This window comes from Drosophila pseudoobscura, chromosome X (assembly GCF_009870125.1).
Source record: "Drosophila pseudoobscura strain MV-25-SWS-2005 chromosome X, UCI_Dpse_MV25, whole genome shotgun sequence".
In the NCBI taxonomy this organism is placed as follows: Eukaryota; Metazoa; Arthropoda; class Insecta; order Diptera; family Drosophilidae; genus Drosophila; species Drosophila pseudoobscura.
Window position 1 is genome coordinate 54,672,738 of NC_046683.1, and position 11,725 is coordinate 54,684,462.

Below are 11,725 nucleotides of genomic sequence, written 5' to 3' on the forward strand. Positions count from 1 at the left end.
TCGGGTTATTGTGTTGGAGGGTGGGGGCTTGGAAAAGGCTTTCCAGTGGAACGAACTGAAAAGGAGATTCAGAAGATCGTCAGCGACAAGGAAAGAATAGAAATTTAGAGAATTGTTGTGGGGTAGAGGGAAGACGCAACACGCGGTGTGGTATTCAACGAAAGGAACTAAAAAAAAAACATAGGCGGACAGGCGCGAAAAGACAAAAGTCACAAAAGGAGCAAAAACGGAGCAATAGACACAGAAAAAAGGGAGCAAAAAGAGCAGCAAAAGACAGGGAAAAAGATAACAGAGATAACGGAGCGTAAAAGGAGTAAGAGACATAGAAAAAGAGCAGCAAAAGAATTGGGCGAAAAAACAGGAGAGTAAAAGAGCATTTAAAAAAATTGTACATTGAAAAAATGGAGCGTAAAAGGAGCGAAAAATATATAGAAAAAAAGAGGAGTAAAAGTCATGGAAAAAAAGGAGCAAAAAACGGAGCAATAGACATAGACAAAACGGAGAAACAGACACGGAAAGAATAAGGAAAAGGAAAAGGAAAAGAGTAAAACACGCAGAAGTGAACGGAGCAAAAATATGCCGCTTTTGCTTTTGCTTTTGCTGCTGCTTGGCGGCGTCGGCGTGGGGTGGGGTATTTTTTTTTTCTTTTTTTTTTCTCTTGGACTTGATTTTTTTTTTTTTTTTTTTTGTAGGTGTGTGTGGGGGGGGGCGCTTCTCCAAAGCGGACTTACTTGTTGTTGTTTCTGTTTCAGGGCTTTCTTTGTGTGTTTCTGGTTTTGTTTTCTGTTTATGTTTAACTGTTTTCTGTGCTGTTGTTGTTGTTGTTGTTGTTGTTGCTGTGGGTGCCTCTTCTTGCGGTGTAATTTGTGCAGTGGCTGTGTCCTCTTGTGCATGTATCGGTGTGCTTGTTGTTGTTGTTGTTGTTGTGCTCTCTTCCTCATCGTCCTTGGGTATCTCTACAGTCGTCACGTATGTCTGCTCAGTGGGTTCGTCTGTCTCTGTCTTGGGTTTCTTCTGGGTCTTTGGTTTCTTTGTCTGGGGTTTGGTTGATTCGGGGCCTACCTCTACTGGCTGGGAGTCCTCTTCCTCGGGAAGTACCTTTTCCTCCTCGGGAAGAGGAAGAGCCTCTTCTTTTTCTACCTCTTTTGGTGTCTCCTCTTCTATCAACTTCTTAACATAATCATCTAGCTCCTCCTTCTTGACCTTCTTGACGGTTTTCTTGGACTTTGGCTTGGGTTTCGGTTCCTCTTCTTCGGGCTGTTCTTCCACGGGAACAACGACTGCCTCTGGCTGTGGCTCCTCATCCACAATGACCATCACGGAATCATTATCCTCGCTTTCGATGGTGGTTATCTTGAACGTGGTATCCTCCTTGGGTCCCTTTTTCTTCAGGACTCTCTTGGTGGTCTTTTCCTGAATGGGTTTACCCTCTTCCGTGACGATCTCTTGGATTTGAACCTCCTCCGGCTGGACCTCGACAATCTTTACCGGCAGAAGAGGCTCTTCTTCGGGAGCTTCTACCTCGAGGATCTTCACTTGGGCCAGTTCTTCGGGCACAGGCGAGGCTTCCTTCGTCGTTTGCTTGGCTTTCGGTTTCTTGTCCTTCTTTGGTTTGCCCTCGGGGGCTTCCTCAACCACATCGATGGGCTTTTCCGTGGGCTTGTCCCTGACAGTCGGCTCAAAGTCGAATTTCTCATACTTCTCCAACTCCGTCTTGGGCGTCTCCATGTCGATGAGCTTTTGTATGTAGTCGTGGATGTCGTCCTTCTTGACTTTCTTTGTTTTCTTCTTGGGTTCCTTGGGTTTCTCATCCTCTTTGGTGGGGGCCTCGGGCTCGTATTCCACAATTGTGATTTCCGCTTCCGGCTGATCATCCCTCAGGACTTCTATGATCTCGATTTGACCCTCGCCATCGGGTCGCTTGATCTTGCGCTTGGTGGTGACCTCCTTGTGGGTCTCCCCGGCGGCATCTGTGGTCTCCTTGACCTGCGTTTCGCTTTCGATGACCTCGATGGTGAAGGGCTTTTCTTCCTGGGGTTCTGCGGAGCTCTCCTTGATGGAAATTTGATAGGAATCGAGAGGAGTTTCTTCGGTGGTTTCTTGTGGCTTTTTGGATGGCTTTTTCTTTTGGGGTTTGTCCTGGGAAGCGGTTTCCTCCTTGACGGAAATGCTGAATATTTTATCGTCAGGTTTTTCAACGTCGGATTCGATTTCTGTCACTTCCAGAGGCTCCTCCGGGCGTTCTTCTTCCTTTGGTGCTTCCTCAGAAATGATGACCTTTGCCTTTGGTTTCTTTTTCTTTTCAGGTTTCGGCGTTTCTTCCGTTTGATCGATCTCATGTTCGGGTTCTTCTACGATCGGCATCGAAACCTCCACAGTAAAGACCTCTTCTGGCTGAGGAGTATCCTCCGGCACGCTTTCCACGACAGAGATTTCCTCTGGTTCTGGTTTTTCCTCTTCAACAGCAGCCGGCTTCTCCTTCTTGGCCTTCTTTTTGGGCTTTTCTGGCGTTGGCTCCGATGGCGTTTCTTCTGCGACAGCCACAACAGCCTCCGGTTCGATGGGCTTCGGAGTTTCCTCCTCAATCACGGCCTTGATGAAGTCCTCGACATCATCCTTTTTGATCTTTTTCGTACGTTTCTGCTTGACCACAGGCTCGACATCTACCGTCTCCTCCGAGGGAGTTGTCGTGGTGACTGTGATCTCAGATTCATTTGTGTCTGCATCCGTGACCTCGACAATGTCATGAACTACCTCCTGGGGACCCTTTTTCTGCTTGATTTTCTTTGTTTTGACGACCTTTTCCCTGACTTGACCCTCTTCGTCGGGCACCTGTTGAATCTCGACCGTTTCCTCGAGCACTACGATTTCAAAGGACTTTTCTTCGGGCTTTTCCGGCGAAAATTCTCTCACAGTGATCTTTAGTTTTGGCTCCTCCTTGGCCTCCTCTGCCGTTGGTTGTTCTTCCTCGGGTATGGGGGTTTCTTCTTCGGATTCTTGGGGTTTTTCGGTGGGTTTTTCCTCATGAACCTTGACCTTTTTGGCGGGTTTCTTTTTCATTTTCACCGGCTCATCCAAGTCGATCTTTTCGTACTTTTCCAACTCTGTTTTTGGTATATCCTGCTCGATGAGTTTTTGAATATAATCGTGGAGATCGTCCTTGGGGACCTTCTTTGTTTTCCTGACCTTTTTGGGTGCCTCTTCCTGGGGAATGTCCTCCTTCAGAGGCTCCACCTCTTCGGTGTGCACTATGACCTCGTACTCGGGTGTGTCCCCCTCCGTCATGGTCTCCACAATTTCGATGATCTCCTCCTTGGGACCCACCTGCTTCTTGATCTTTCGCTTCGTGACCGTCTGCTTGGTGGTTTCTCCCTTGTCGTCTGTGATCTGCTGCTCCACGGCCTCCGTTTCGAGTTCTTGGATCTGGAAGGATGGTTCCGCCAAGGGCGAAGGTTCCTCCGACTCCACGACGATGGTCGTATGTTCGGGGAAGACTTCTTCGGGGATATGCTCATCGGATATGGCCTTGACCAAATATTCTGGCGATTCCTCTTGTGAGGGCTGCTTTTGAGTCTTGGGTTTCGAAGGTTTCTTGGTCTTTGGTTTGGGCTTTTCGTCTGTGGAAGTCTCCTCTGTAACACCGATGGTGTAGGCAGGGGTTTCCTCGGGCTTTTCAATGAGGATTTCCATAGTTTCCACAAATATCTCCTCTGGTACTTGAGGTTCCTTCGAGTCCGCCTCTTCTTCTGTTTCTGTGACTGTATATTTCTTGGGAGATTTCTTAGCTTTCTTGGGTTTCTCCTCTATAATCTCTTCTGCCTCACTTTCCACGATTTCAATGGGTGCCTGTTCCACGAATTCCTCAATAACGTTAATGACATACTCCTCGATTTCATCCTTTTTCAATTGTTTCGGCTTCTTGAGGATCTTCTTTACGGGCTTGGGCTCTTCCTCTGTGATTTCCACCTCATCGGCGGTCACTTCAGTGACTGTCACCTCCGCAATGGGCTGATCCTCGCTGGTGGTTTCTGTGATCTCAAAGACCTTCTCCTGGGAACCCTTGCGGCGCAGAACCTTTCGCTTTTTGATGGTCACCTCCTTGATGGTGCCCTCTTCATCGGGCTGCTCGACGACCTCCACAGTTTGTTCGATTTCCTCCAAAGGAACAGCGGGGATCTCCTCCTTTTTGTCCTTTTTCTTCTTTTGGGGCTTTTCCTTCTTTGTCGGTATCGGTTTTTCCTCGGGAGTTTCCAGGGGTTTTACGGCCTCCAAGAATTCATCGGCAACGTTGACCAAATATTTTGTAGAATCCTCTGGCTTCTGTGGCAGCTCCTGCACGTCCTCTGGGAAGATCTCCAACTCTTCCGGTTCCTCCACTTCTGGTTCGATTTCCTCGACATTGAATTCATGGATTGTCACAGGCAAACCATCCACCACGTCCACAGTTTTCTTGTGATGCGTCTTGACCTTCTTCTTGGGCTTCTTGGGCTTGTCATCCATCTCCGTTGGCTCGTACTGTTCCAGCTCCGTTTTCGTGATCTCCTGTTCGATCAGCTCTTGGATGTACTTGTCCAGATCGTCCTTGACGGGTTTCTTTTTCTTGATCTTCTGAACAATCTTCAGGGGTTGCTCCTCCGCGACGTCCTTCGGTGCGGCCTCCTCCGAGGGCACTTCAGTCGTTGTGAATTCTATGATGGCCTCGGGATTGTTCTCCTGGTACGTTTCCGTGATCTCAATGATGTACTCCTTGGGGCCATCCTTCTTCTTGAGTTTCTTTGTGGTCTTCACCTGCTTGACCTCCTCGCCCTTTTCGTTGACAATGTCCTCGATGACGGTTTCGGGGGCCAACTCCTCAATGCGGATTGTCTGCTGCTCCACGGGTTTCTTTGAAGGTTTCTTTGGCTTTGGAGTTTTTGGTTTTTGTTCGGGAATTTCCTCGGGAACATCGGATTCGACTTCCTCCTCCTCAAACCTCTGTGGTTCAACAAATTCTTCCAGGACGTTGATGATGTAGCTTTGAACTTCTTCTGGTTTCAGTTTCTTGGGTTTCTTGATGGGTTTCTTCTCCTTGATCTCGGGAACAACTTCCTCCGGCTTTTCTTCTTCTATAATCTCGACTATAGTCACCTCCGCCAAAGGTTCATCATTCGTTTTGGTTTCGGTGATCTCGAAGATCTGTTCCTTGGGTCCCTGTTTCCTGACGATCTTCTTCTTCTTCGTTTCCACCTTCTTTTCGGTGCCATCCTCTTCGGTTACCTTAACGACTTCCACGGATTCGGAAATGTCTTCAATGACTGGTTGTACCCTTTCAACGTCCTCGGGGAATTCCTCAAACTTATAGGGCTCGACGTATTCTTCCAGAACATTGATGATGTAGTTTTTGACCTCTTCGGGCTTCAGTTTCTTGGGTTTTTTGATGGGCTTCGTTTCTTTGATCTCGGGAACAGCTTCCTTGGGCTTTTCTTCCTCGGTGACTTCGATGATGGTTACCTCCGCCAGAGGCTCATCGTTCGTTTTGGTTTCTGTGATCTCGAAGATCTGTTCCTTGGGTCCCTGTTTCCTGGAGACCTTCTTTTTCTTCACTTCCACCTTCTTTTCGGTGCCATCTTCTTCGGTGACCTTAGTGATCTCCACTGTTTCCGAAAGGTCCTCAATGACGGGTTCCTCAAATTTGTAGGGTTCCACAAATTCTTCAAGGACATTGATCACATAATCCTTTACTTCTTCGGGCTTAAGTTTCTTCGGCTTCTTGATGGGTTTTTTCTCCTTGATCTCCGGAACTTCTTCCTTGGGGGTCTCTTCTTCGGTAATCTCCACAATGGAAACTTCAGCCAGAGGTTCATCATTCGTTATGGTTTCGGTGATCTCGAAGACCTGTTCATTGGGTCCCTGTTTCCTTGAAACCTTCTTCTTCCGGACCTCCACCTTCTTTGGAACACCATCCTCTTCAGTGACTTGTGTAATCTGCACAGTTTCGGGAAGTTCTTCAATAATGGGTTGTTCTTGTATCACCTCTTCAAACTTGTAGGGCTCTACAAATTCTTCCAGGACATTGATCACATAATTCTTGACATCTTCCGGTTTCAGTTTCTTGGGTTTCTTGATGGGTTTCTTCTCCTTGATCTCCGGAACAACTTCCTCCGGCTTTTCTTCTTCTATAATCTCGACTATAGTCACCTCCGCCAGAGGTTCATCATTCGTTTTGGTTTCGGTGATCTCGAAGATCTGTTCCTTGGGTCCCTGTTTCCTGACGATCTTCTTCTTTTTCGTTTCCACCTTCTTTTCGGTGCCATCCTCTTCGGTCACCTTGACGATTTCCACGGATTCGGAGATGTCTTCAATCACTGGTTGTACCTTTTCAACGTCCTCGGGAAGTTCCTCAAACTTATAGGGCTCGACGTATTCTTCCAGAACATTGATGATGTAGTTTTTGACCTCTTCGGGCTTCAGTTTCTTGGGTTTTTTGATGGGCTTCGTTTCTTTGATCTCGGGAACAGCTTCCTTGGGCTTTTCTTTCTCGGTTACTTCGATGATGGTTACCTCTGCCAGAGGCTCATCGTTCGTTTTGGTTTCTGTGATCTCGAAGATCTGTTCCTTGGGTCCCTGTTTCCTGGAGACCTTCTTTTTCTTCACTTCCACCTTCTTTTCGGTGCCATCTTCTTCGGTGACCTTAGTGATCTCCACTGTTTCCGAAAGATCCTCAATGACGGGTTCCTCAAATTTGTAGGGTTGCACCAATTCCTCAAGAACATTAACAACATAATTCTTGACTTCTTCGGGTTTCAGCTTCTTCGGTTTCTTGATGGGTTTTTTCTCCGTGATCTCTGGAACATCCTCCTTGGGTTCCTCCTCTGTAATCTCCACTATGGAAACCTCCGCCAGAGGTTCATCATTCGTTATGGTTTCGGTGATCTCAAATATCTGTTCTTTGGGTCCCTGTTTCCGTGAAACCTTCTTCTTTCGCACTTCAACCTTTTGTGGAACACCGTCCTCTTCGGTGACACGGACTTCCACCACTTCAGAGATGTCTTGAATGACGGGTTCTGGCTTTTCCTCTTCCAGCACCTTGATTTTCGCTGATTTCTTGGGCTTGGACTTGGGCTTCTCTTCAACGACCTTTACTTGCTGATCCGTGGGAGTTTCCTCGACATCTTCGTGATCGCTTTCCTCTACCACTTCAACGGGTTTGAGATCTTCATGATCGATCTCAAACTCTTGGATGATAACCTCATAGACTGTTGTGGGCACACCATCCACCACCTGAGTGGTTTTCTTGTGTTGTTTCTTGATTTTCTTGGGTTTCTTCACCTCCGATGTCGTAGACTCCGATACACGGACTTCGAATTCTTCCAGTTTTGGCTTCGGAATATCCTCTTCGATCAGTTCTTGGATAAAGTTGTCCAAACTTTCGGTCTTGGGCTTCTTTTTCTTGACGATCTTTATCTTGTGCTCCTCCTGGGGTTGTTCCTCCGTGACTGGTGTGATTTCTGTGGTTTGTATTACGACTTCTGCCTCAGCTTTGTTCTCTTCATAGGTTTCAATCACTTCAATGAGGTATTCCTTGGGTCCAGCCTTCTTTTTGAGCTTACGTTTGGTGATCACACGTTCCACTGTCTGTCCCTCCTCATTGACTGTTTCTTCGATGATTGTTTCGGGTGCTAGTTCTTCCACCCGAATTGTAAATTCAGATATGGGCTCCTTAGGGGCTTCTTCCTTTGGTTTCTTGGCGGGTTTCTTGATTTTCTTGGGTGTTGAGTCCCTAACTTCCACAGAATATGATTCGGCTTGGGGTGCTTCCTCTGATTCAGTTACAGATACAGTATCTTCTGTGATGGTTAATGCCTCTGGGGTTCTTTCAGGTTCCGTTTCTGTTATTTTCACCTTTTTCTGCTTTTCAGATTTCTTTTTCTTATCCTTGGGAAGGCTTCGAACTTCTTCTGGTTTCTCCTCTTCTGGGGAAACCTCTTGCAGGGCTTCCTCTTCAACAACAGTCGTGGTAAAGGAGGTAATGTCCTCTTCTGGCGATTTCTCGCGCTCTGGAACCGGTGTATAATCTTCGGATATCTCCGCAATCAGCTCTGTAGGCGCCTCTTCCACAACCTTGACGATGTATTCCTTTAGTTTTTCCTTCTTCACCTTTTTCACTGTTTTCTTGGGTGCCTCCGGCTTATCTTCCTCTGGAGCATCCGTCCTATCTTCTGTTGTTTCTGTGGTTATCACGATGACCTTCGCCTCTTCGGGGATATCCTCGGGAGCCTCGGTTTCAATGATTTCAATCTCGTACACTTTGGAACCCTTCCTGGTCTTGACCTTTCGCTTTTTAGTGATTTTCTCTTCCTGGATGTCGAGTTCTTCAATGACTAGTGGCACAGTGTCCACTACCTCCTCGAGGACAACTATGGGTAGGGTTTCCTGTAGATCAGCAATTATTTCATCCAATTCCGGGACGATTTCCTCTTCTGGCTCTTCGATCTCCTCCTGTGGAGCCCGCTCCGAATCGATCTTCTTGATCAAGAACTCATCGTAGACCGGAATTATCTCCGTTTCAAGGGTTTCCTCTTCCTTGATGACTTTCTTGGCCTTGGGTTTCTTGGCCTTTGGCTTTTCCTTAGGCTCGTGTTCCGTGACACCGATCTGAAGCGTTTCACCCTCTGGGAAGACGGGTTCCTGAGGCTTTGGTTTCTGTTTCTTGGCCTTCTTTGGCTTGCCATCCACATCGATTTTCTCGTATTTCTCCAACTCTGTCAAGGGAATCTCTGCGTTGATCAATTGCTGAATGTAGGCATCGAGTTCATCCTTTGTCATTTTCTTGGTTTTCTTCTTGGGCTTTTCTCTTGAAGGAATAACCTTCTCCTCCTCCTTTGCTTCGCTAGAGGTTATTGTTACTTCATAGAGCGGCTCTTCACCTTCAGAAGGCAACGTTTCAACGATTTCAAGGATCTCTGTTTCATTACCCTTTTCATGGAGGATTCTGCGCTTCTTGGGTTGCTCCTCAGAAGGAGCCTCAGGCTGTAGTTCCGTGAGTTTTACCTCAAAGAAGTCTTCTGTACGAGTTTCATAGAACTTTTGTTCAGGTTCTTCCTTTATTTCGGCCACAAATTCCTCAAGTTCCTCTTGGTTCATGCGTTTGACCTTCTTTTTGAGTGTTTTCTTGGGTTTTCTATCAACCTGATCTGTTTCCGAACTTGTGATGGTAATTTCATAGATCTTTTCATCAGTATCTTTTGGTGAAACTTCCACTATTTCAATGGTGTTTTCCTCAAGATCAGTTTTCACCTTAATCTTGCGCTTTTTCTTGGGTTCTTTGATGGGTTTCCTCGGCGATTCCGCTGTTTCCTCGGGTGTGACTTCTGGTTGTAGTTCCACAACTTCATATTTGAAGAAAGGCTTAAGTTTCACTTCTTCCTGGACATCCTCTGGTCGTTCGCCTTGACGGTAGCGCAGCTTTAGGTCATCCTCGGGAGTTTCTTCAACGTCCTTTGGCTTTCCTGGAGTGATTTTGTGCTGAATTGTATCGGGTGAAGGTGTAACCTTCTTCTTTCGCTTGTGCTTGGGTTTTTCGAGTGTTTCAGTGTCTTCAACGATAGATGTATCCGATTCTTCAGGTTGTTCCGAAGTTCTTTCGAAATCTGTCAGCTCCAAGGGCTCAAAGTGGATTGTGTCCTGTGGTTTCTCGGACTTTTTGGACTTCTTTTTCTTTGGAGCCTCCTCTTCGACCACCTTTTGAGGTTTCTCTTCGATATCCTCTTCTTTGCCTTCGATTTTTACGGGTTTCAAGTGAACCTCTTCCAAGGTTTCGACATTCTGTGGAATCTTGCCCTTGCCAAGTTTTAGCTTTCGAATATCCTCAGGAATTTCCTCCGTTTTCTTCTTTCCACGCTTGTACTTGGGCTTAGGTTGCTCCTCATCCGAAGGTTGGCTCTCCTCAGAGTCAAAGGTCTCGAGATCGGGCTGCTCTAGCTCTGCCTTTGAGGGCTTGCGGTGTTTGAACTTCTTGGGGCGCAGCCGCAGGACCTCTTCGGCCTCTTCGACATTGCGCGAGAGTTCTCCACTCTCCCGATGGGTATCCAACTCGGTCAGGACATACGGGAAGCAGTACGGAGAGTACGGTATGAACCGTATCCAACTCTTGAGTTTCTTGTTCTTGAAGGAAGCTTCGGCCTTCTTCTTTTTCTCCACCTCCGGGCGTTGCTTGGGCGTTTTCAGCTTCAGCATTTGTGGGAATTCGGCCACCGAGGTGATTTCCAACATTTTGGGTCGTTTAAATTCCATTTTCTCGATTTTCATGGGAGTCAGCTTCATTGGTTGGGGCTGCTTGAAGGACGAATCACGACGAGCCCTTTGCGGGAGCTCCATTTCCGTGCGCTGATATCCCTGAATGACTGTCTTGGGTATCTCCTGATGGATGAGGAACTGTATGTACTCATCCAATTCATCCCGTTTCGATTTAACGACCTTCTTTTTCTTGGGCTTGTCTTTCTTCTCACCAGTAGCAGTAGGACTCTCCTCAACCTTACCCTCTTCTATGACCACTAATTTCTTTGGTTTGCGTTTCTTAACCCCTGTCTTTTCCCCAGGACCCTCCTCTGTCAGTGCCGTCTCCCCTGTGGGACCCTCCTCAGTCAGTGTCTCCCAAGTAGGAGACTCCTCCTGCTCCTGTTCCTCCTCAACAATTGTCTCCCCCTCAATGGGAGCCTTGGTAGATGGTTTCTTTTTCTGTTTCTGTTTCTGTTTGGGTTCCTTCTTGTCGTCTCCTGCACTTACAACATCTTCGGGTTCTGTGATAGTGTACTCTTTGTTGTTCTGTTGGTCTGTTTTCGAGAAAGAATTATGTGTGTTTTTTTGTGTTAGAGCTAGACTAATGTTTTGTACACTCTTATATTTGCATTTTATATAATGCTTTAAAACACCTTCAAACTTTGTGTGGAACAAAGTTTAGTGTTTGGAAACATACCATACGCTTGCAAAAATAAAAAATTACTTTGTGTGTGGGTTAGAGATTTCATTTCAATTGAAAATGTACGCAATTTCGTTTTTGGTTTCAGAATTTTTGGATGTCACGTACAGAAAAGTGCAGTGTTAGTAAATATTTTGTGAGAATTTATGAAGTGTTTTCTCATGTTTGCATGTCTTTATGTTTTGTATAATGTTACGAGTGTGATTCTTTTGCTAAAGACTGAAAGACTGAATGACTGAAGGACCTTTGTTCTTTGTTCTTTGAGACGCGGCTTGTGGTATAGTATATGGAGTACATGTTGTACATAGTATAGTTTGTTTATAAAGTAAAAATCACCTGTTGGCTCGCTGACTTCAACAATTTCAAGGTGTGGTGTTGATTGTGGTGTTGTAGTGTCTTCTGGAATGGGTTCGGTATCACTGAGTACCTCCTCAACAACGATGCCTTGCTGCTCCTGAGAGATTCGTTTCTGTTCGGTTTCTATTGTGGTCTCTCCATCTTCGTTTTGTACAGATTTGAATGTCGTTATGTATTCGGTTGTTGTGTTTTCGGGCTTTGCTTGTTTCTCCACTGTTTCGTTGTGTTTTGTTTTGTGTGGGGGGGTTTTTTTTTTCGTGTGGAATGTTTAAAGAAAATATGTTATTTACAGATCTAGATATCAGGAACTATAAGAATACTTTAAGTTGAATAAAATGTTGAAAAAAACTAAGAAATTTATGCGTATACTTCAATTTGTGTTGTAGAATGAATGTAGAATGGATAGTGTAG

General features: G+C 46.0%; 1 protein-coding gene across 6 annotated transcripts in view; it reads right to left on the minus strand.

The window, feature by feature from the left end:
* The window catches only part of LOC6900857 (titin-like), a 125,617-nt gene that overhangs the window by 14,448 nt on the left and 99,444 nt on the right, over positions 1–11,725 (minus strand). For 5 of the 6 annotated variants that reach the window (XM_033385485.1, XM_033385484.1, XM_033385483.1 and 2 more), the window contains 2 exons: positions 11,294–11,527; positions 732–10,811 (listed from right to left, as the gene is read on the minus strand). The exons of the other annotated variant lie outside the window; for it this stretch is intronic. In XM_033385485.1, coding sequence (XP_033241376.1) covers positions 732–10,811; positions 11,294–11,527 — 10,314 coding nt within the window. The remainder of the gene's footprint in view (positions 1–731; positions 10,812–11,293; positions 11,528–11,725) is intronic. 6 annotated transcript variants of the gene reach the window in all.